This window comes from Dipodomys spectabilis, unplaced genomic scaffold, assembly GCF_019054845.1.
Source record: "Dipodomys spectabilis isolate Male_0828 unplaced genomic scaffold, ASM1905484v1 ptg000017l, whole genome shotgun sequence".
NCBI classification, from domain to species: Eukaryota; Metazoa; Chordata; class Mammalia; order Rodentia; family Heteromyidae; genus Dipodomys; species Dipodomys spectabilis.
Genome location: NW_024870694.1, coordinates 5,272,501 through 5,297,633, shown reverse-complemented (window position 1 = coordinate 5,297,633; position 25,133 = coordinate 5,272,501). Strand labels below are relative to the sequence as shown.

Genomic DNA, 25,133 nt, shown 5'->3' with positions numbered 1-25,133 from the left:
AGTCCTTGCTCTGCCTCTTTCAAATTCTCTAGCCTCAACAGTTCAGCTCTGTTAAGTTGAGGTGATAACATTGAACTTAAGGAGTTGCTGTAGAGCTTAAATCACATACTTAACAGGGTAACCAGGATGCATGGAATTTAAGAATGGGAATTTAGTTTTCTGTGGCCTGAAGATGTGGGTTTGAATCTGAGTACTTCTCATTTTGTAGCGATGGGACCTGGGGGCCAGTTACTTGACCTTTTGATCTTCGATTTTTTTTTTCATCTACAAAAGGGAACTCCTAATAATATACATGACCTTGCAGGATTGTTCACAGAATAAGATGAAATCATATATCTGTAAATTTTCATCTCACTATTTAAATACTAGTTGTTAAAAAAAAATAATAGTTGTTAATGATTTAAGTTAACTCTGGCCTTCTCCAAATAGATTTCTTGAGAACTCGTTCTGAAGAATCATGACGGCTGAATTCATAGAAGAACTGTTGGGGTTTTTTAATTTTAATTATTTTTATTTAGTTATTTTATAATTTTGTATTGTGATTAAGTGATTACATAAATTTCACAAATTTCACAGTGTTGTGAGATATTGATACTTAAAGTCACAAACACATTCTAACCTTCATGAGGCAAATTGTCATCATGGTCTATAAAGTTTGTGAATTCTATGAGCTTTGACAATACGACTGTTCTTCCACATGGGGTGATATATACATTTCTTTCCTTTTGCCTAGGGTTAGCTGTTCCCTCCATCCCTCTCATTCCCTCCCTCCCATCGCTGCCCTTGAGTTGCTTAGTTTGTTTTCCTCAATGTCCAGTGTAGCTGATGGGCCCTCTGTTGTATGTTTTCCTTTGTTTCTCTTTGATTCTGTGCCCTCCTCCTAGCTTCTCTCAGATGTGCGCATTATTTTTATTTTTAAGGCGGGTGCACTAAAAAACAACATGAGGGGAAAGGAGTTTCTGTGTATGTCACAGGCTTCTGCAGGCAGCCCTATTCAGAATTCCTATATATTACACTTTACAGGCAGCTTACTTTCCAGTTTCGGTGGACCTCCAAATACACAGTTCATTTTCTCTCTGCAGTGCAGGGTGGGTATTTGATCCTATTGTACTTTAAGCTCAAAGAAATAAAAGGAGTAGATAGGAACCCATGGCTAGCTGGGGAGGGTTGTGGGTTTTTGCTTGTGGAGCTGCTTGTTAGTGTATACACCCAGTGGGCAGACGTGGCCGAGCACATTTTTTGTGTGCATTTGTGAGGTCTGCAGCTCCTATAACACACCCACAGGGTTATAATGTCTAGTAGAAGGGAAGAGAGAAGGTTATACTATCCCCAAATTTTTTACACTGCTCAATCATCCTTTATCTACCTTTCTACATTCCTAGGCAAAGTTCCCACATGAGGTCCCGGCCTGGAGATGGCTTGATTTTTATCTGAGCTCCCCATTCAGGAAACAACAGCGCTCCAGTCCCCCAGCCTTCTGGGAATTACTTCCTCTATTCTTCCCTGCCTGCCAGCTTTATTGAATTCTCCTTAGCAACATCCAAAAACGAATCAGTTTAGCAACAGCTTGAGAGCCAATGAAATGTGAGCGTGCAAATAACTTCTAGACCAATGGGAGCCCTCCATGCCCAGCAAGCTGGTTTATGGGAGAAAAGAATAACCTGGAGTTTGCAAAGCATCCTCCAGGTGGCAGCAAACCAGCTGTATTGGATGGCTCTCCAGCCTCTTAATTTCTTCCCTTTCTCTCTTCCCTTTCTTCCCTTCTTTCTTCCCTCCTACTTCTTCCTTCCTTCCTTTCTGTCTTTCTCCTCTCTCTCCTTCCTCCTTCCCTCCCTCCCTCCTTCCCTCCCTCCCTCCCTTTCTTCTTTCCTTCCCTCCTTCCTCCCCTCCCTCCTTCCCTCCTTCCTTCCTTCCTTCCTTCCTTCCTTCCTTCCTTCCTTCCTTCCTTCCTTCCTTCCTTCCCTCCCTCCCTCTCTCACTCCCTCCCTCCCTCCCTCCCTCCTTCCTTCCTTCCTTCCTTCTTTCCTTCCTTCCTTCCTTCCTTCCTTCCTTCCTTCCTTCCTTCCCTCCCTCCCTCTCTCCCTCCCTCCCTCCCTCCCTCCCTCCTTCCTTCCTTCCTTCCTTCCTTCCTTCCTTCCTTCCTTCCTTCCTTCCTTCCTATTCTTGGATATTTAACCAGGCATAAGAATTTTACTGTTACAGCCTTGTGGATGTGAGTTCTTTGCTTCACATGGTAGGAGCAACCCGGGGGCATGGCTTTGCCATCTTTGTTGGTTTAACATGGCTAATGCCAACCCAGAGGGTTTAGGCCTAGAGTTTGGTGACTCTCTTAGCATCCAATGAAGACGAAGGGCTTGGAGAAATCTCAATTCTCCTTCATTATTGTACCACCCGTAGGGCTGTGAATGAGTAGGAATGAAGGAATGTGTGACCAACAGATTAGTGCCTGTGAGTACTCACATTTTCAGGTGGCATAGACGGAAGCCATTCCCATCCCTGTTAGTTCTGCTGCACATGTTGGAACAGGTGTCCTGCCTGGCAGGTGGCTTGAGGGTCATTCTTTGAATAGCTTGGCCCTTCTAATGGACAGGGAATGGATACTCAATAATAGCTTGTCCATGTTTCTATGACTCTGTCATCCTTCTGTTGCCCTTTGATATTGCTTTGAATACTTCATCGTTCATCTTTTGGTTCACGTTTCTTGACAGTGTTTCAATTTCTACCTGGCTTGTTCTTCTCTTCCTTAAGGAATCATTTAAGACATGGAATTTTCAGGAAGTCTCATATGATTGTTACCATCCTCCTCCTCTTCTTCCAGCTTCCTGGGGCTTCTGATTTTTTAAGTGTCTCTTTGTTTAGGAATCACAGAGCTCTGTGTGTGTGTGTGTGTGTGCGTGTGTGCGTGCGTGCGAGCGCATGCGCGCATGTGTGTCTGTGTATATGCATGCACATGCACACATGCTCATGCTCATGCAATAGTACTAGGGCTTAAACTCAAAGCCAAAGCTCTTCTCCCTTAAATTTCTGGCTCAAGGCTGCCACTCTAACATTTGAGTCACAGCGCCACTTTTGGTGGATAATTAGAGAGAGGGATGTCACAGATGTTTCTGCCTGGTCTGGTTTTGAAGCATGATCCTCAGATCTCAGCCTCTGGAATAACTAGGATTACAGGTGTTAGCGACCAGTGCCCCTCTTAATGGAAGCTTGTTGAGGACAAGGATTGGTCCCTTGTATCTCCAGCTGTCAACATAGGCATATACTAGGTAGGTGATAAATACTTTTTAAAAGAAAGGAAGTATACATGAAAGACATGAATGCTCTTGGAGAAGCAGTCTTGGGGACTCACAGGCCCCTGAACCTGGGTCAGAGCAGTGCTGGCAGTTCCAGGAAAACACTTAGCTAATGAAAATCCTTCAACCCCATGACCCGTGGCTCCAGACCCAAGTCCAGGCCTGAAAGATCATCACTGCCCTTGGCTCATCATGTGGTATGTTTATCTCACTGACATGGCCTCCTTCATGATCTGTGTTTCAGGAAGAGCTGAGGAGCAAGTCCAAGATTTGTGCCAATGTGTTTTGTGGAGCTGGCCGAGAATGTGCAGTCACCGAGAAGGGAGAGCCCACCTGCCTCTGCATTGAGGTAGGTCCTGGGTCAGGAACTAGAGGACAGTGGCCAAGGACAGCACCCGCGGTGTCATCATCATTATATAAGCACTCCTCATCTGTCCTGGGGTGAAAAGTCACATCTTGATTGCTTTTTCTTTCCCTCCCTTTCTCTCTCCCCCTTACCCACCCACCTTCTCTCTGCACTGAGGCTTGAACTCAGGCCCTTCCTGTTCTTAGCTTTTTCACTCAAGGTTAGCACCCTACCACTTGAGCTATACCTCCACTTCCAGTTTTTGCTGGTTAATTAGAGATAGGAGTCTCATGGAATTTCCTGTCCAGGTTGGCTTCTAACTGTAATCCTCAGATCTCAGCCTCCTGAATAGGATTGTAGGTGTGAGCCACTGGCACCTAGCTTCAGATGCTTGATTTTTGAATGCAGGAATATTGTTTTCTTTTTATAAAAAAATGATTATCTAGGGATATAGCTCAGTGATAAGTCCTTGCTAAGCCCCTGCTTAGCATGCCATAGGCCCTGGGTTTGATCTCCTTTCCAAGGTCAGAAGAGAAAATAAGCTGTATAAGAAGTTTCTTTAATTTTATTTTTTTAACAAACAAAAAAATTAACCAGTATATGGGTGCTGGGGAGGTAGCTCAGTGATAGAATGCTACCCTAACATGCTGGCTTTGATCTCCAGCAAAACGAAATAAATAAAAGTTCCATAGTATAGACATTTGTATAAACAGAAAATAATCATCTTTCCCCCTCATCCCTCAGTCCCATTAGTCTGTCAGCAGCTTGATCTACATAGTTCCAAGGTTTTTTCCTATGTTAATATAAATACAAAGTGTCTCCCTGTTTCACATAGAAATGAGATTATAGCATTTATAGCTATAGAAAGATACAATTTGTATTGTGTTCTCATCAGCATATCAGAAAACCCAGTCGAGAGCAGGCCATAAAGTTTTAACTCATTTTTTAAACTGCATAATACTTAGTAATACAAAAGAACTAGATTTATTCAACCACTTTTTAGAGATAGACATGAAAATGGTTCTTTGGGTGTTTACCATCCCCAGCAGCCACATGCTAGTGTAAATATCTGCTGTCTTAGCTCTAAAGATTGATGACCATGAGGGCCTGTTAGGTCAAAGGTTATGCTTTTTTAAAAAATGGTGAATGGAATGTAGGTTTTGCAGTTTGGCTTTTAAATGATATTTCAAAAGCAAAGTGAGCCTTTGAGAAATAGGACTTTAATACATGTTTACCCCCTGACATAAATACCCTGGGCATGTGGCCTCTTCCCCCCCCAATTTGTTTAGCCAACAGAAAATGGAGAAACCCAGTTCTTTTGGCAAATAAACACTCAGCTTAGTTCCCAGATTCAGGACTCACATCCATTGCCCCAGAAGCAGGAATATGCCAACCAGGAAACCTAAAAACCTGATTCTCCCGGAAATCTGTGTACTAGAGAGGTCCTCACTAGAAGTTTCCTGGCCACCTTATGGTGGCATAAATCTGACTCTGAATCTGGAAACCTGGTATCTATTCTTAACTCAGCTATACACATGTGATTCTTGAGCTATTTCCTAAGAGATGCTACAAAAGTCCAGCCCGCTTTTGGTTTTTCTCAGCACCGAGTAAGCACTTCTCAGTAAACAATGACTAAAGGAATACATGAACTTGCTTTTTCCCCTCCTCTCTTCCCCCTTTAAAACCACAGAAGTCTAAAGAATTTGAGTTTGTAATCTTGGCACTTTTAATAGCAAAGCTGAACCCGATTGCCAAATGAACTTTATTCCACATTTTTTTCTATACTGATTTCTTGTAGTCCAGACCCATGCTTCACAGCAGTAGTTGTGAAATTAGAAGGAAAGCAAAATGCTTCCCAACTCTACACAAAGTGAGAGATCCTTATAGGCCCCAAGAGATCTGGAGGGTGTGTGTGTGTGTGTGTGTGTGTGTGTGTGTGTGTGTGTGCAAGAGAGAGCATATGGGTCTCCACACAGCTCTTGCTGCTTTGTGTCATAAAGTGTTGAAATTTTAAGGGATCTTAGATCATCAAAGGCATTGATTGATTTTGCCCAAAGTGACAAACTCATGACTACCAATTAAATGTTCATTCTGCTAATTTGATCAGATGAGGGGAACATCTCAGTCCATTTGTGTTGCCATAACAAAATACCTGAAGTAGGCAGTTTATAAGTAATACAAATGTAGTTCTCACAGTCCTGGAGGCTGGGGAAGTGCAAGATGAAGAAACCAGACCGATTTTCTGTCTGGTGAGAACCCAGTCTCTGCTCCTAAGATGGCAACTTGAACACTGGGTCCTCACATGATCCAAGACACAAGGGTAAGAGAGAGACCAACCAAATGCATGTGAAATTTCCTTTAGGAAGGCCTTAAGTCCATTCCTTCATAAGGTAACCACCTTCTAAGAGCCTCACCTCTTAATACTATTGTATTGGGGGATTAAGTTTCAACATGAATTCTGGAGGAGACACAAAGGTTTCAGTCAGAGCAGGGTATTGCCCTACAGAGTAAAGAGCCATGGACTATGGTAGACATAGAGGGCCCTGGAAAACTATAAGGCCAAGCAGTGGGCCAGAGTTGAGGCCCCTGGGCCCTGGTGCTTTCTAGGTTCTATCCAGAGTGGTGAAGAGCTGTGTGTGTGTGTGTGTGTGTGTGTGTGTGTGTGTGTGTGTGTGTGTGTGTGCGCGCACGCGCACGCGCGCACGTGCGTGCGTGTATGCACGTGCACAGGCAAACACAGGTATACAATGGCACCTATGTGGGCACAAACATCCTCCCCTGGCTGTGTTTCAGCAATGCAAACCTCACAAGAGGCCTGTGTGTGGCAGTAATGGCAAGACCTACCTCAACCATTGTGAGCTGCACCGAGATGCCTGCCTCACCGGATCCAAAATCCAGGTTGATTATGACGGACACTGCAAAGGTAAGGTGTGCTGAGACCACCCTGTTCCAGCCCTGGGGAGACACCAAACAGAGAAAGACATCCTCGCTGAGTTGGGGACCTTGACCATAGCCTCCTCCTAGAACTGTGGGACACCACTCAGCTACTGGGAGATATACTCTCCTGACATTAATGAGCTGCTGTCTTGGCCCTGTATCTAGCCCAGGCCTCTGCCCTGCGTTTCCTGCATCAGTGGGCTCCCAGTGTTTTCTGTAGCTAGAGAGTAAGTAAGGCACCCACATCAATAATCAACAATGCTAAGAGAGTTCTTAAATGAATTCCAAGCCTTGTTAGAAAGTAGACAGTTTTTTCCTCCCCTGCTTTTAAAACATTTGGGCACCTCTCAGTTCTGTAGTGTTTTTTTCTTACTTTTGCATTCACTGCTATTAGAGTAAGAGAGGAAAAGTCCCAAGTTCATGCTTATTAGACCCCAGCTCCTTGCCAAGCCATAGTCTTGCTCAGCCTCTCTCAGTCTTGACCTTTATGGAGCTGTTTCTCAGGAGTAGAGCTCTACTCCATTCCCTGTCCAGAAAGAGTCTCCAGGAGAAATCTCAGAAGTCCAGGAAGCCCCCATCCACCTACCCAACAGGAGGAAGTGTGAGTTCAAAGGGGCACCTCAAGGGACCCCAAATGTCAGACAAAGCAGGAAAGAGAAGATTCCTCATCCCTGAGCCCTGGAAGAAGGGAAGAAGATAAAGATTTATGATAAAATGATTTTTTTTAAGTTTAAAAGCATTTTCCTTTGTGTAGGGGCAGTTTTAATCCTAGAAATAACCAAAAACTTCTTTAATTTGGGCTTCGTGTTATTGGGTTTGGCTTTGATTTGGGGGTATTTTTTGGTTTGTTTTATATTTTAGAGACTTGTTATGTGTAGCCCAGGCCAGACTTGAACTTGAGATCTTACTCCCTCAGCCTCCTGAGTGCTAGGATTAGAAGTATAGACCACTATACCTGGCTCTTCACTTTGAATTACATATTTTCTTCTTTTGTCTTGCAGAGAAGAAATCTGTGAGTCCATCTGCCAGCCCAGGTGAGGGCCTATTTGGCTTTTTTTGTTTTTTTGTTTTCATTTTTCTTCAGTGTGCATGTAGCGTAGCGTGGAAATCTTGTCTTGTATAATCCCTGCCAAACTCACAAAATCTATGAGATCTCTGTGTGACCTAGAACTTGCCCCTTCTCAGCACAGCTGAGAAAAACTACAAAAGTGCATTTCATTTTTGCTGCTCACTAAAGCATCTGGTTGGATCTTCATGTCATGGACACGAAAGACATGGACAGCACCAGAGGCCTTCCTTCAGCCCCTGCAGAGCTCATATTATAGGCCCTCAGCTTCGGAAGACACAGCTCTTTTGTTGTTGATCCACTACTGGGGCTTTAACTCAGGGCCTAGGTATTGTCTTTTCACTTTTTCTCTCAAGACTGGCATTCTACCACTTGAGCCATAGCTCCACTTGAGGCTTTTTGCTGGTTAACTGGAATTAAGACTCGTACAGACTTTCCTGTTCAGGCTGGCTTTGAATCATGATCCTCAGCTAGGCTTACACGTATGAGCCACTGGTGCCTGACACCAACGCAGTTCTTTTTGAAAGTGGGTAATTGGAAATGCTGGCAAAGTAGAGCCTGTGGATTTTGTATTAATATGAATTTAAATTTCATCATCATTGGTTACAGACCCCTTTTAACATATACTTGCTGTGGATCTTCACAGTCAGCTTGTGGATCTCACTATAATCACCTTATAGAGGAGGAACTAGATGCTGAGAGCTGAGTCAACCTAAGTCAGACAGTTTGGGAGGGTAGAGGGGAAGAGAATACTCACATATGCATTCCCCTGGCTCCGTGCCCTTCTTATATCCCCATATTTAGCCATCTTGCAGAAGTTTCCTCTTGTCAGGGCTTTCTCTGCTTCTCCACCCAAACCTCAGCCCCACCTCAGTCTGCATGGCTTGCAGCAGCTCACATGAGCTCCCATGATGACCACTCCTCAGCTTTGTTTTCTGTGCTTTCGATCAAGACAGTGCTGGTGGCATGAAACTTGTCAGGGAAGCAAGTTTTAATCTAAAAAAAAAAAAAAAAAAGTTTTGAGAAGTCCAGTGGCATTCAGAATTATAACACAAGCTATGCACGGGTGGCTCCATCCTATAACCCTAGCTATTCAGGAAGCTGAGGTCTGAAAAGCACATACACACACTCAAATAAAAAAGTTATAATGCTATTATGTATGTTTGTTCATCTCAATCATCTTGGAGCCAGTGATTGCTCATCTTTTTCCCTCCGCTTCCCAAAGTTAATGAAGATACCTTTAATTTCCTGCTCCATTCTTTCGCTCTTAAGCAACAAAAGCTCTGTTTCCACCTCTTGTCTTTCTAAATGATTTAGAGAGGTAAGCTTGACTATCACACTTGTGCTCCTGGGTATGATGATCTTGTCTGTCCGCCCTACCCCCCACCCCTCTGCTGCCGGGTTCTGGGAAGGTTGGACGAGATGATACATGCATACCTGCAGAGATGTGGCTTAAACCCCCAGGCAGGAGTTCTGGTGACAGGGTGCTTCCTCTCGCCGCCCCGCTGATATCCCACACACCCCCTTCCCTGCAGTTGTTTGCTATCAGGCCAACCGTGATGAGCTCCGACGTCGCATCATCCAGTGGTTGGAAGCAGAGATCATTCCAGATGGCTGGTTCTCTAAAGGCAGCAACTACAGTGAGATCCTGGACAAGTACTTTAAGGTAATCAAGAGCTGGATTCCCACCACTGAGCCCCAGAGAAAGGGAGCTCCCTTGTGCAATGCCCAGCCCCCGAGGCTCTCCACTGGGCATCATTTCACAAAGCTGTGAAATTCAATGCATTGTTACAGCTTGATCAGCCGGATCCAGCTGTCAACCTCTGGAATCCAGCACCTCTGCTGCTCACTCTGAGCAGCGAAAGCACAGAGGTCTTCCTCAGCAAGGCAGTCAGTGAGAAAGAGCCAGGCTCTCTCCCTTGAGAATCACTGTGTGACAGCTGTGGGGTGGTCCAAAGTCTCTCTGATCTGACCCAATATTTCAGCCTCTTTCCTGCCCAGTATGAAGTCACTCTGAGTCACTACTTTGACCACACATGGACTGACATTTCATTGGTCCAGAGGTTGTTCATGAACCCAGACAGCACTGTCACCCACTACATTTAGTTGAAGAGACACAGTTCAACGAGGGCAGGAGAGTTGCTGCTTTAAAGGAGAACATGAGAGAGGGGATAATATTTGGCAGCAATGTGGACCCAGGTCATGCAGCTCCTTCAGAGAGCTCGAGTTGTTAGAAACAGCTAAGGGTCCTCTTCCAATTGACTGACAAGAACACATGACAAGAACACACACACACACACACACACACACACACACACACACACACACACACACAAAATAAGCCAGAGAGCCCACACAGCATACACAAAGTCACATGTCTCACAGATACACATTCAGTCTCCCACAGTTCCTTCCACAGGGCAGTGCCAAAGCCTCCTGCACTTCAGACACACATCTCTTAAGTTGATGGCTAAGATGGTGAGACTTACTCCCAGGGCCTGCTGTCCCAGAGCCCAACCAGTCAGGAGTTGGGGACAGCTCCAGGCACCCAAGGGACTTCTTGGCAATTCTGCAGCCACCTAATATGCTCCATGCTAATGTGTTCTGGTATTTAACTGGCATTTAACTTTCTAACTGCCATGATAAACCCCAGAGATCGAGAAATCCTGGGCTGTGTTAAAATAGGTGTTTGATTACTTAAGGCTTCTCAGGTGTTAACTGGTTTTAGCTAGAAGTTTCTCTTTCTTCTGACAGAGATTTAATCTGTCTGGATTCCCCGTGTCTCTTTGTTTTGTTCATTTTGTTTTATTTTTGGTGGTACTGAAATTTGAACTCCAGGTTAATACTTGCTAGGAAGGTAGTTTACCAGTTGAGCCACACTCCAACCCTTTTATGATTTAGTAGTTACTTCTCTCATACTTTCTGCCATACTTTTTGCTTGGGAGTGGCCTCAGACCACAATCCTCTTCTCCACACCTCCTACGTAGCTGGGATTATAGATATGTACCACCACATCCAGTTTATTGATTGAGATGAGGTTTTGTTAGCCCTTTTTCTTGACTGTGAACCTCATTCCTTTTAATCTCTGCCTTCTGAGTAGCTGGGATTAAAGGCATGCACCACTGTGCCTAGCCCTATATTCCCAGTTTTTGAGATCTCACTGAATGAGAAAGCCCGGTCCTTCTTACCCTGCTTTGTGTCTTAAACCTCTCTGACATGATAGAGCCCTCATGGCAGGGGTGGTCCCTCTTCTACAGGAAAACACAAAACTTTGTTGAGCGTGAGAGCTGGACAGGAGCAATAATGTAACTTAAGGGGTTTTCCAAAGCCAAATAAATAGTATTTGCAAGGCCTGTTGTAAGCAGTGACTCTGCGATTACAGCATGGAGCTGGGAGACCAGGACACTCCTTCCAAGAGGCCTCTTGGGACCTTGCAATCATCTGCAGCAGCCTTTTAGTGGCACCTGCCTAGGGCATTTCTATCACCTGCTATTAGATTGATTCCCAAGTTCCTGAGCCAACCTGCCCCTCAACACATCTCCCCACCACTGTGTGGACTCCCAGCACAAAACCACACAGCCTCCTGGGAAAATAACTTTCCTCTAGGGCATTCTCCAAGCCAAGAAAGCTTGCTCATGAGAACAAACAGCAAGTCTCTCTTCCTAGACTCTGGTAGTACTTCCAGACATCAGGGTTTCAGAGAGAGAAAGAGAGAAGAAGGAGGAGGAAGGAAGGTAGGGAGGAGAGAAGGAGAGAGAGAGAGAGAGAATTTCTAGACCATTGAATTGTTCCAGGGCAGGACTGAAATGTGTTAAGAACAAGACAACTGCAGAAGGTCAGGCTAAAAGGGGCCGAGATGGACCTGGGGATTCTACAGAATTTCCTGACACATCTTTTCATGCCCTTTCTAGAACTTTGATAATGGTGACTCTCGCCTGGACTCCAGCGAATTTCTGAAATTTGTGGAGCAGAATGAAACTGCCATCAATATCACCACCTATTCTGACCAAGATAGCAACAAGCTTCTCAGGTGAGGGCTGGGTTCTGCAGGGGTCCCCTGGGGAAAGAGCCCATGGGGAGGGAGGGAGGATCAGAGCCCCTTCCCATTTGCTAAAGAGCCACCAGTGCCCATACGAAGTACAAAGAAAAGTAAGAATTCAGTCCTGGTCTAGTCTGTGACTATTATAAACCAATACATTGGACAACACGGATATCTGATCAAATAGTTGCTATGTTCAGCCAGAACACATAAAATATAAATCTTAAACGATGAAGGTCTCAACCCAGCAGAGTTGTTTCTAAGAGTGAAGAGTGATATTACATTGGTTAATTTTCTGAAAAAAATTGCATTAATGTGGTACTCATTATAGGTCTAAAATTACTTCAGTTCTGATTTTGAAGATAATCAGTGCTGTTTCTTATGGATCTCTCTATTTGTATGTATATCCTTCTCCTTTCCTGGTATTATCCAAGAATAAATATGGTTTAAAAAAATTTACTACTGGGGGATAGGAAGGTGACTCAGTGGTAGAGTGCTTGCCTTGCATGCATGAAGCCCTGCGTTCAATTCTTTAGCGCCACAGAAACAGAAAACACCGGAAGTGGTGCTGTGGTAGAGCGCTAGCCTGGAGCTGAAGAGCTGAGGGACAGCACCCAGCCCCAGAGTTCAGTCCTCACCACTACCAAAAAGCAGAAAGTACTACTAAGAAACGTCCATGTGGTTTCAGTACACATCAATAAGAATTAAAAATAGGAAAGGCACTTCTTGTTTAAAAGAAGTAAAGAAGCACTGCTCTAGAAGGGGTTTTCTTGACAACCATCTATGACCTTAAAAAGCATAGAATCTGCCAGTCCTTCCTATTTTGGTAACCTGAAATTAGATAATGCTTTGTAGCTTCAATACAGTATTTGGCCTTCCTGCTATCCCAGAAAATGAGAAAGTTTCCGCCCTGTCTTTTCATGACAGAGAATGGGCTCTGGCAGCAGAAAATGATTGAGCCGGGACTGAAATCCCAGCCAACGGATAGTAAAGGAACTGAGGCTCTAAAAAACTTTCTGAAATGTCTCTTTCCAGAGTGTTGATAATTATGTTTGGGTATTCTTTCAGATCGCTTTTTTTGTTATTTTTTTTTCCTATGTCACCTATCATATCTCTTCTATGTTGAGTTTTCTGGTTCGATTGACTTGCGAGTCATACCATGTGGAAAATCAATTGCTAGCGGAAGATATGAAGGGAGTAAAAACATCTGTCAATCATGGTAGACAAGCCCATTCATCAAACTGTAGACATCTAACGGGGAACGTTTGAACAGTTTGAGTAATCTGACATCCAGTTTAATAAAGTGAAGTCAGATGTTTACAGGGACAGGCTAAAGACTGGCTGTGACTAGCCAGTATAGAGGGCAGTTTTTTCAATGAAGCCTTCCTCTTCTTTCCCACCTCCCCCTCCCTCCCCACACTGCCCAGAGGTCCCTAGGTATACATGAAGCTGATGTCGGCTTGCTTTCTTGGGAGGGAAGCCGAGGGCTTGCTGACACCTCTCTCCTGCGCTTTCTTTCAGAGGACTCTGTGTTGATGCTCTCATTGAACTGTCTGATGAAAATGCTGACTGGAAACTCAGCTTCCAAGAATTCCTCAAGTGCCTCAACCCATCTTTCAACCCTCCTGAGAAGAGTAAGCCTGACCTAGTACTTGAGAGTTGCTGGGAATAGAGGTATTTGGAGGCCAAGATAGAGAGGATTGTGAAACTCTCTAGAACTAGCAAAAACAAAAAACAAAAAAAACTTCCACAATTCTATGATGACCTCAGCCCATTATTTCCATGGTTTTTTCGTGTTGCTGGAGATATTTGCTCAGACGTGGTACCCCTGAGGAACAGACAGACCTTATGTGGGGAAAATGGGCAGGTGTGCAGACTATAGCAAAAACACCCTATTCTGTTTCATGCTCACTACCAAACTGCTGTCCCTGTTTTCGGTCCAACAGAGTGTGCCCTGGAGGATGAAACGTATGCAGATGGAGCTGAGACTGAGGTGGATTGTAACCGCTGTGTCTGTGCATGCGGAAACTGGGTCTGCACAGCCATGACCTGTGACGGTGAGCCAGGCCTCAGGCAGAAAGAGGGAGCTGTGTTGGAAATAGAATGAGAGAAGATGAAATGGGAATGATGAGGAAGGGGAATAGTAGCTGGGAACAACCCTTAAAAAAAAGAAAGAAAGTTGAGATCATTGAGAGATGGCATGGTAGTCAGATCCTGATGTCAGAGAGATCTTGGGCTAAAAGGTATGTTGGAATCACTTGGGTTCTTTCGGGGCCTAGACTACAGTGGTGCCAGTAATCAACAGAGAATCATCTCAAAGCCAGGTTCAAGCATGCCATCAACCATTCAGATTGGAGTCAAGACAGAGAAGGGTGTTGAAGCCAGGTCTGGCATGGAAAGTCACATTAGTTGAGGTTGGAATCGGACCTCAAATTTATGCCAGATGAGGTAAAGTAAGATGTTAACTAAGGCAAGAAAAAGTAGTCTGGTATTTGGAATTATGTTCAGAAAAATCTGGTAAAACAGTGATTAGGAAGTAGAGGTCAATGCCCTGGAAGAGATTCTAACAAGTAGCTCAAGAGCACCAACAGTATAAATGGAAACCAGTACTATTTGAGGAATCAAACCCAACCATAGGACCAGGTTTCAGTATGGAAGAGTGAGCAGGAGGCTCCCTTAACTCTATGACTAGGTAGAAAAACAGGAAAATGCTGTTTGTAGAAGTTACTAGAAGCCATGACCAAGCTGAGCTGCTAGGTGCTGGTAGATCATTCTGGAGGCTGAGATCTAAGGATCACAGTTCAAAGCCAACCCATACAGGAAAGTCTATGTGACTCTAATCTCTAATTAACCACCAAAAAGCCAGAAGTGGAGCTATGACTCAAGTGGTAGAGCATTAGTCTTTAGCCAAAAAAAAAAAAAAAACAAGCTCAGTGACAGCACCCAAACCCTGAGTTCAAACTCCAGGAGTGGCACAGACACACAAAAAAGACAAAGCTAAGATAACCAGACCACATACATTATAGCAACAGAAACCAGTGGCCCAACTAACCTTCACTAGGAACCTTCTTTATGTCCTTTTTAAACTCCTTTCCATATACCTAACTGCTCCAGCTCTGGCTTTATATAGGTAGCCTTCCATCTCTAAAATGCAGGGTCAGTGTGCAGCTGATTTATAGAACTAGAACAGGTGATCGTCTGGGTAATAAATTGCATTGCATATATCAAACAATCCCAATTATCAATCCCATAAGACATTGCCCATTTCCACAGTCACACAGCTCTGGACAGCTGGTCCTTCCTCCCAGGCAAGCTCAAGTTCCACATTCAGAGCTCTATAGATTGGGAATAAAGAGCAATGCAGAGGGTGGCAGCCCACAGGCCTCAGCACATCTTGGTGCATTGGGCATCGATATAAGAGGAGATTGTAGAGTCTGTATTCTGAGGTGTTTTTCAGGCTCTTGTTTTAAAGCTAACATTCTGGCCTTAGATCACAAATTCCCAAGGGACAGCAGGACCTGGAGATAGTACAAGCAGAAGACAAAGGGTGAGGGGAAACTGCCCTGAGGCGTAGGTTGTTGCCAGGGTCCAGTATGTCCTAATGGTTAGCTTGTATCTGATAAGCAAGATTCCTGGGCACCATCCCAAACATACTGAATTGGAATGTGTGAAAAGAACAGCCTGAGAACCTGTATAGTTCTTGTCAGCACTGTGAACGTTTGGGAAGTATTGCAAAATGCAGTAGTTATCAACCCTAACTGCATAGAATCACTTAGAGAAGATTTTAACAAGAACAAAACACAACAAAACTGGCATCCAGCCCCCCCCACTTTATATGAATAAAGTCAGAATATCTGAAGGAAAAAGCTAGGCAAATTTAGATTTTTTATTTGTTCATTTACTTACTTTTTTGGCTGTGCCAGAGACTGAATGCTGGCACTTGCTAACCAAGTGCTCTCCCACTGAGATATATCATTAATCAGCAATTACATATTTAAATATTCTCTGGGACATTTGTCGGGGGAGGGAGAAAGAGTATGAATGATTGAAAATCACAACCCTTGAGTAATTTCCTGAACCAGGATCCAGGGTCTCAGCATAGTTTTGTCTGCAGGACCAGCCTGTAGCATGAGTATGCTGAGCCCACCTAAGTATATCTAATTACCTGGAGAATAAGCCCCATCACACATCTCAGCATACAAGTGAAGGAGGCAGTAGGAACCAATGCCAGAGAATGATTGGGTAGATCTCTGGTTGACAGTGTATTACCTTGGAAGTTACAGTGGCATGGGACCCTTCATGCCTTCACACAGAAAGGGAGGTGATTCACCTCTCCTTCCACAAGTTAAATGAGAGATGAATTAATAACCTGTGAGGCTGACCGTGGTAGATCCTTTACCCACTACCACTCTGAGTTTTTATTTTTCTTGCAGGAAAAAATCAGAAGGGAGCTCAGACTCAGGCAGAGGAAGGGATGACCAGATACGTCCAGGAACTCCAAAAGCACCAGGTAAGTGGAATCCACTGGGCTGATTCAGGTGTTCCGTAGACACCAGGCCCTTACACCACTCAGACATTGCCTAGTGCTCCAGGAGACACACTTTGATCGACACAGTAGATCTTTTCTGACAGCACCAGACCTCTACTCTCAGCCCACAATACACATACTTCCTTGGTGGAGTGTTCAAACAGCCCAGCAGGCCCCAGCGTTTGTAGGTTACAATTTGATGGGCGGGCTGCCTAAGTTCAAATCGGCCACTGTTAGCATTTCCCGCTGTGATCAGTGCCTAGATCCAAAGACTATGCACTCCATAAAAGGAGAATCTACAACTTACTCATCCTTATAATCTCACACCCAGTCCAGGGCCAGGTATATACTCAGTACTCAATGAGAATGACATAAGTGGAATGGGACCACAGTGGAAAAAATGTAAGTTAAACACCCATGCTAGAGAATAGTCTCTGGTTGACTTGGGAGACTCAAGAAGATAATAAATAAGAATTCTGCACAGATTCTATGTGATTAAGTTGAAGACCTTATTGAGGTAAGGTTCTTTAAGAGGTGACCCATTAACACATTGTAGAAAAATCAGATCCTGAGCCTGTCTTTCTACTGACTTATTGTGGAATTGTAGACAGGACAGTCTACAGTACTTTGTTTGTAGATAGGTCTAGGAAGAATCCTGCTGTACCAGTTTTTGAAGTCTGTAATGTAGAAGAACTGCTAAACTACTGAGATGAAATATTTGACACAGTTAAAATAACTATTGATATTAATAATAGTTGCTTATGTTTATTGACTGGTCTGTGTGCGTATTTTGTCCTTATCACTGATTGAATAGAAATCTCATGTTGGAGGTGTAAGTAGATGCAGAAGCTTCTAATCTTTTCCGTTTCCCAGTTCTACCAGCCTCGCATGTTCAAATGAGTTCAACCTCATAGAAGGAAAACTAAAAACAACATCCTAGAGTTCTTTTTATTGGGGTGGAGAAGTTAGTGATTGGATCACTCTCCACAGTTGCAGATGGTGGGGAGTGATTCCAATAACTAATATTTTTAACTTTACCCCACTTGTGGGGGTTTACTCAGGAGGCGGGACTCAATAAAGTGAGTTTATTGGGATACAGGACCAGGAAAGAAGCGTTGAGGAGTGTGCATTCAGTTGCTACCATAGGCATGGAGGACTTAGTTCTGTTGGGAAACTCTTGAGAACAGAGTAGAGTCCCTGTGCCCAAGGTAGGAGAGAGCCAGAGGGATCTCTACCAAACTTCCCAGCAATCATGTTCTACCACCAGGAAATGACCATGCCATTTCTGTCCACCGGCGTGTGTGGGTGCTGGCAGTAAGAAGTCATGCCAGTGTTCACCAAAGCACAGTGGCTGTGGATGGAACACCGTGTTGATACATCTACCCACGGTTGTCACAGTTTCCTGTTTCATTTGTTTTCAACTTGAAAGATGATTCATATGTCAAAAAATTCACTCTTGAAAGTGCGTGATTCAGTAGCTTTAATATTTTCCTAAGATTATAAACCACCCCCACTATCTAATTCTAGAACATTTTTAGCATTCCAGCAAGAATCTCCATGCCAATTAGAAGTCACTCCCCATTCTTCTTATCTCTAATGGACCTCCTGGCACGATCGCCCTGCCTATTCTGGAAATATCATATAAATGAAATCATACTTCACTATCTTACTTATTGCACTTAGCATAATGTTTTCAAGGTTTCTGCTACCAGAAGGAATTAGTATTTCATTCTTCTTTATGGCTGCATAACATTTCATGCATGCGACATTTCGGGTATCCATTTCATAGATATATCTGTTGTTTTAGTTTTTTGGCTCCGATGAAAATGCTGACAGGAACATTATGCTAAAAGGTTTTATATGGACATTTATTTGCAATTCTCCTACCTACCTCAGAGTGGAATTGCTGGATCCTATGTTTAACTTTTGAGGAACCACCGGACTGTTTTCCAGAATGGTGCTCCATGACAGTCATATTTATTTTATCTTATTACTTTATTTTTGAGGCTTGAACTCAGGGCCTTGTACTCTCTCTCTCGGCATTCTACCACTTGAGCCACACCTCTACATCTGTCTTTTTGCTGTTTAATTGGAGTTAAGAGTCACAGCGTTTTCTGCCTAGACTAGCTTTGAACATTGATCCTCAGATCCCAAGCTCTTGATTATAGCCAGGATTATAGACATAAGCCATCAGCACCCAGTTGTAATTGCTACCTTTTTTTTCAATCTGAGCTGTTTAGTGGAATCTCATTGGGCTTTTATTTGCATGTTATTTGCGTGACTAATGATGCTGAGCAGCTTCTTATGTACTTTTTGTCCATTTGTAAGTCTTCTTTGGAGTAGTGTGCCAAACACTGTCATAAGAGCCAGCACTGTATCACCCTCAAAGACAGTGAGATTTAGAAGAACCTCTGCAACATGTTGCTCTTTTTCCTTTTCTGTTCTTTCTTTGTAGTACTGAGTTTGAATTTTAGCCCTTATTGTTTGAATTTAGCCCTAGCACTTGCTAGGCAGGCAATCTACCGCTGTTTGCTTTTAAGTATTTTTCAAATGAGGTCTCACATTTATGCCTGGATCAACTTGGACTGACATCCAGCTCTAGCTTTTTATTGGTTCATGAAAAGTCTTGTACGATTATTGTCCAGATTGTCCTTGAACTAATCTCTGTCTCTCAAGTAGTCAGGACTACTGAAGTGAACCTTTCTGCCTGGCCTTGGAACTTGTTGCCCTGTAATTCTTAGCTAGGACTTGGAGTCAGAACATCTTTTAACATTTTCCTTTGGTGCTTTTTCCTTAGACTCAAAATGAGGATAATAATTTCTGTTCCGCTAGTTTTCAAAGAGTTTAGATGGGGTCAGCTGGTAATTCAGTAAACAGCTCCAACCTGACCTTGTCATAAACAAGACATGTCCTTGAGGCATTCAGCATCCTAGGGGGAGCCTGGCAAGCAAACCGAACTAAAAACTCAGTATGAGGCATGTATCAGTCAGTGCTATGTACATTTCCATGATGGTCGTTTTCTCTTGCATCTCAAAGGAAACAGCTGAAAAGACCAAGAGGATGAGCACCAAAGAGACCTAAGAAGAGATGTATAGGTGCAGCGTCTGGAGCCCGGCGCCTTCTTTTGCACAGCGCCAAGTCCAGTACTCACCAGTGTCTGCCACATTCGCTACATCACCAGTATTTGCTTCCATAGCAATGAATTTTTATCTTGTTTTATTTGTTTTGCAATAAAGGAAATGGGAGTGGCTGGTTAGGAAGGGAAGGGCCTTGTTTCTAAGAGTGCTTTAAGAGAAACTAAGCAGTGCCCTGGGGCTGGAGGTAAGTAAGGAAACTGCATGGATGGGGAGAGGAGCAGACCCAAATCTGAAGGCTAGCAGCTGTGATCAGGCTGCAGGAAGAGCATGCCATGTCCTAAAGGACTGGGCAGCTGTCCTACAGAAGGGTGGAAAGCTCAGTGGCCAGGAACACATGTTGCTTTGGAACCTGCCATCACTGCTGTTCCCATGACAGACCTCCAGCATCTCTGCTTCTCCCATCCTCCCAACTCCAGCCTCTAGATACACAGCCCTCCTGCTGGTTACCATATCTCTCAGACTTGGATGGAGTTTTGGGGGGACCTGTGCCCCAATGATGCAAATATGTACTCCCTCTGAGCCATTAAGAGACCTAACCAAATTGTTTAAGTACTCTTTACCAAAGGTGCTATTTCTCTGTAAAACACTTTTTTGTTTGGTTTGGCAAGCTGACTTCATTCTTCAAGTATCACTCTATTGTTGTTGTTTTGTAATATTTTATTTTCTTGTCTAGCTATTAAGCGTTTGTAATTATTTTTCAGTAGTCCTTATCATTTCAGAGGTGGAAGGCATTCGGTGTCATCAGTGGTGTAAGCACCCACATAATCCAGCCGCCTCCCCCCCTCCCATCACATACTAGATTAGATGTAGCCCAGAGTTGGCACATCTACCTGGCTTCCAGCAGGTCAGTTGTGTGCCAAGAGGGACAGGGAGGGGGGTGTTTCAGACAGAAGCCAGGGGAAGAAGAAACATCTTGTAAGGCTTTCAAGATTCAGAAGTTTGGTTATTTGTTTTGTTTTTGTTTTCATTTATTCTGAGAATATCAGGCCAGTCAGCATGCCAAAGCATGGAGGCTTAGGATATCCTGGCCTGCTAACATGCTTATGGATCTACCACTAACTAGCCCAGTGACTTTAACCCTGTCTCCTCCTGTTTCTGGGACTCAGTTTCCTCAGTAAGCTAGTAAGAATGCATTCATCTTCCTATGTGATAAATGATAACTCTTGTAACTCAAGTCATTGGTCCATAGGGAGATAGGTTCTTGTGATTTTTTTTTTCTGCATCTTCTCAGGATAAATGAAACCTTATTGGTATAACAAGAAGAATCAGCCAGTCAAAGGCAAGGTGACCAAGTTTGACCTCAGTGTGAATGACCCTTGCAGGTTGTGTGGGAATGTGAGGCCTTCCTGGGAAGAGTAGGAAGAAACTCCCCCACCTCCCCACAACTTGTCTTCAAACTGCACCTGTCAGCACCAGCCCTGGCTGGGGTCAGAAAGAGCGTTCCCTGTAGAGATGAAAACAAAAGGACGTTTCAGATAATAGGAATGAGAAGTGGAAATTGAATCCAAACCATCGTAGGGAGAAACTGATTGGGGGGTCAGCCCTGTGTCCTTTGCCCTCTTAATTTTGAAGCCCGCTCATTACCATGTCTCATATGCATTTGACATGACAAAAATCAAAAATTTTGAAGATCTGAGAATAAAACACTTACCAAAAAAATCAGATTAAAGAACCTCAGAGGGAAATTATTTAGATTATACTTCACAAGCAACTGTGAGACAATGTGTGCCGAAATGGAATTCCTTCTAAATAGTTTTCCTTGTTCCCATTTGAAAAGAGAACCTTCCACTTCGAATTTGGAGCTTTTATGAACATCCCATTTAGACACTGAACACCACTTTGCAGTCTGAATGCTGTTCCCTGTCCATGTGCCTTGGAGAACTCACAGAAGCATGCCTTAATCAAAAGAAATTTTGCCAGTTCTTGGACCTGATGGGAGAAGGCAGGAATACTAGTCCGTTGAAAGCAAAAAGCCATGGTATCTCTTATATTTTTTAGAACAGCCATTACCCCACCTTTCCACCTTAAATTGTGAAGAGCAAAACTCCATTTCCTCTTACGTTCTGCTGCTTCTGTGTAAATAGAGCAGCTGTCATCTGCACCATAGGGACACATGATCTGAGGACCATTCTTGGAAAGCTGCTAAATAGCCTAGTTTGAAGAATCTTGCATAGAGCTTTGCATGAAGCCAACAGACAGGATTAAATCAGTTTGATTTCCTTCAGCCCTCTAAGAACATGTAAGGCTTAGACTGCAAGCTTCCTGGGCTGTATGTGTGTGGTTTTATAAACACTGCAGTATCTGTTAAGATCCAGTGTCCATGGAAACCTTTCCACAAGCCATGACTAGATTCTGTCACTGTGTTTGGAAAGCAGGGCTCCTCCACCTGCTAATTGGCCCTTGTGAACCAGTCTGAATGTCTTTCCTTTACACCTATGATTTAAATAAGCAAATTTCAGGAAACAATTTGAACAGGTTTCTATTGCCTGTGTGTTTGTGAACATGTATTTGTATTTAGTATGCTTCCACATTGCATTTAACTTGTTTTTGTAATTCCTGATTTTTTTGTTACTATTGATAAATAAAGAAAATAAAGTAATAGTTTTGTTGTTTTCTTCCCCCTCTCCATGAAAACTAAATAAAATTGTGAACAATACATTTAACCATTTACAAAATAAAGTTGAGTTTGAGTTTCAGAAGCCTTAAAATGGGCTAAAGTGTTTTTCCTAAAGAAATCTTGGAGCCAGGTGCTGGTGGCTCATGCCTATAATTCTAACTACTGAGATCTGAGGATCACAGTTTAAAGCAATCCCAAGTACAAACATGTGAGACTTATCTACAATTAACTATAAAAAAAAGCTGAAAGTGGGGTTGTGGCTCAAGTAGTAGAACACTAAAGTTACACAAAAAACATCTAGGACAGTGTGTAGGCCCTGAGTTCCAAGCCCAGAAACAGCATTAAAAAAAAAAAAACAAAACTCAGAAATAAGAGGGAAAGTTTACTTGGATAGGTAGACCAAGTTTCTTTTAAAGGATCATAGATGGTGGGTCTGGATAGGGGGAGATGAAAAATCTGCGAGTGTCTTGATCCACAAAAACAAAATAGCGTAGACTGGGTTATTTATAAACAACTTACTGTTCACAGTTTGGAGGCCAGGAAGTCTAAAACTATGGCACAAGAAGATTTGGTGTCTTACAAGGACCTGTTCTCTGCTTCAAAGAGGCATCTTCTTGCTATATCCTCAAATGGCAAAAGTGATGGTGGACAAGCTCCATTGGACCTCTTTAATGAGGGCACTAATCTCATTCATGATGGTGGGGCTTTTACGTCCTAATCACCATCCAAAGGCCTCATCTCTTAAAACTATTGGTTGCACTGGGTATTAGATTTCAAACTACAAGTTGTGAGAAAAGGTGAAGCAAAATGACTACTAAAGACAGAATTATGAAACTGGACTGGCACCCAATGATGCTGGCTACGGGTAAACCTATCTGAGAAACCAAATAAACTTGGAAAAGTGGGGGAACAGGAACTCTTTGCCAGAAATATATTGGGTAAGCCAGGCTCCAGTCTTTTACTTGTAACCCTAACTATGTAGTAGGCTGATCAGTACAGGCAGAAAAGTCCAAGAGATTCCATCGCCACAGAAGGAAATACAGTAGAATAACCAGTGGAAAATGGCTACAGGCATGTCACAGCTGGTAGAGCGCACCAGTCTAGAAAGTGTAAAGTCTTTGAGTTCAAATCCTAGTAAATAACAAAAATGAATTGGATAACTTTACTGACTTTCTTGATATGTATATCTGTGGAATAAACATTTCCAAGCAGACTGAATATTGGGTAGTGTTCTGCCTTCATACAACTACTTAAAGATAGTAAAAATACAACTGTTTAAAAGATCATGTTCTGCTCTATCTTGCTTTCTAACTTTCTGTTTTCACAAAGATGACACTTCACTTCAACTAATTCTATCTTCCAATGTAGATGATAAATAAAGCTTGAACTTTTTTTTTTTTTTTTTTTTTTTTTTTGGTGCTAGTCCTGGAGCTTGAACTCAGGATACTTTCTCTGAACTTTGCTCAAGGGTAGTGCTCTACCTCTCGAACCACAACTCCACTTCCAGCTTTGGGTGGTCAGAGATAAGAATCTCACATGAGAGTCTCCCTGGCTGGACTGGCTTCAAAACAAGATCCGCAGATCTCAGCCTCTTAAATAGCTAGAATTACAGGCCTGAGCCACTTGCACCTGGTAACTTGAACTTTTTAATTTCAGTCTTACATAGAAGTCTTGATTTATCTTGGTTGGATTTGGGCAATTATCACATTTTAGAAGGCAGTCTCCTTATTGTCACTGATTACTCATCTCATCACAGTGTGACTTTTAATATTTCAACCTCAGAGGGAATTTTAGAGCCAGTTTGATGGAAACCTTGTCCATAACCACTTTTAAATCCTACTGGCTTCTGTCAGCCTTCCACCAATCTTTGGAAACATCTTTCCTATTGTCACAGTGTGTATGTGTTTAGGAAATTAAAATCTTAAAGAGGCTGAAGTTTTTCCTAAAGAAATCTTAGGACTAAGCTGGGAGGGAAAGGTTACTTGGTTGGTAAAATGAATCAATTTCCTTAAAGTGATTATAGATGATGGGTTAGCATAGCTTGAATGAAGCATATTATTAAAGGTATGTTTCATAGCAAGATTTTATATCATGAAGTGCATAATAAGTATATATTCCTTTGAGGAGCTTTTGCATAAAAGCACCTGTGTGATCAGTCCTTGGATTATTTCTGAAATAAGGACAGACAAAAAGAATATGAAAATAGATAAGGTCAAATAGATATTCCAGAGCCCTGGAATGAAGCCCTCTGTTTGGACCTTCCAATCCTCATCTGTGAACAATGAATGTTCTTTATTTATTTCCTTCTTAGAAAGTTAAGTGCTATTTCAAGCTCTTTACCAAGCGCCAGTGGTTCATTCCTATAATCCTAGCCAGTGAAGAGGCCGAGATCTTAGGATCACAGTTTGAGGTAGGCCAGGCAGAAAAGTCCATGAGACTCTTATCTCCAATTAACCACCAAAAAGCTAGAAGTAGAGTTGTGGTTCAAGTGGTAGAGCGCTAGCCTTGAGCACAATAGCTCAAGTACCCAGGTCTTGAGTTCAAGCCCTAGGACCAGAATAAAAATAAAGAAAGTGAAGCTCTTCCACACAACCCTCAGCTTTGCTCATTGTGTACTTGGATCTTGATAAAATCTACCTTGCAACAATTGAATGCACCAAAGTGTCATGAAGATCCCAAAGGAGTTTTGAGAATGCCTGGCACAGGTGCACATGGACAAACACCTCTTATTCACCCCAGTATTTTTCAAAAGGATCTTTATCTTATTCTGAGCAAAAGCCAAAGTGGCTCCTTCATGATCTTACCCTGCCCCATGTGTGCTCCTTCTTCACATTGGCCATGCCAGATTAACACCCTGCAGGGTTTCTCAACGATATAGACGTTACCTATGTGATTCCTTCAGTTCCAAGTCTTTCTCAACCTCAGTGAGGCCTGACTATTGATTACAATATACATTATTGAACCAACTTTTGGGGGTCCTATGTGCCAGGCACTGGGGAAGGAACTAGGATTACCGATTTAACTAAATTCAGTCCCTTTTCTCACGGAAACAGATCAGCAGCCCATGTGATGTCATGTGATTATACTGTAACAAAGCTAAGAGATACCACACATTGTTATAAAAACAAGATCAATACTAAGAGTCATAAAGGAGTTTTCTGAAATAAAATCTG

At 43.0% G+C, this 25,133-nt stretch overlaps 1 protein-coding gene across 1 annotated transcript in view; it reads left to right on the top strand.

Moving 5' to 3' along the window:
• The window catches only part of Fstl1 (follistatin like 1), a 50,974-nt gene extending 29,019 nt beyond the window's left edge, over positions 1 to 21,955 (top strand). Inside the window, exons 3-11 of the mRNA XM_042668206.1 lie at positions 3,535 to 3,639; positions 6,430 to 6,559; positions 7,575 to 7,607; positions 9,175 to 9,305; positions 11,551 to 11,669; positions 13,200 to 13,312; positions 13,625 to 13,735; positions 16,112 to 16,188; positions 19,243 to 21,955. Of these exons, the coding sequence (XP_042524140.1) occupies positions 3,535 to 3,639; positions 6,430 to 6,559; positions 7,575 to 7,607; positions 9,175 to 9,305; positions 11,551 to 11,669; positions 13,200 to 13,312; positions 13,625 to 13,735; positions 16,112 to 16,188; positions 19,243 to 19,287 (864 nt within the window). The 3' untranslated portion in view covers positions 19,288 to 21,955. The remainder of the gene's footprint in view (positions 1 to 3,534; positions 3,640 to 6,429; positions 6,560 to 7,574; positions 7,608 to 9,174; positions 9,306 to 11,550; positions 11,670 to 13,199; positions 13,313 to 13,624; positions 13,736 to 16,111; positions 16,189 to 19,242) is intronic.
• The last annotated feature ends 3,178 nt before the right edge of the window (positions 21,956 to 25,133 follow it).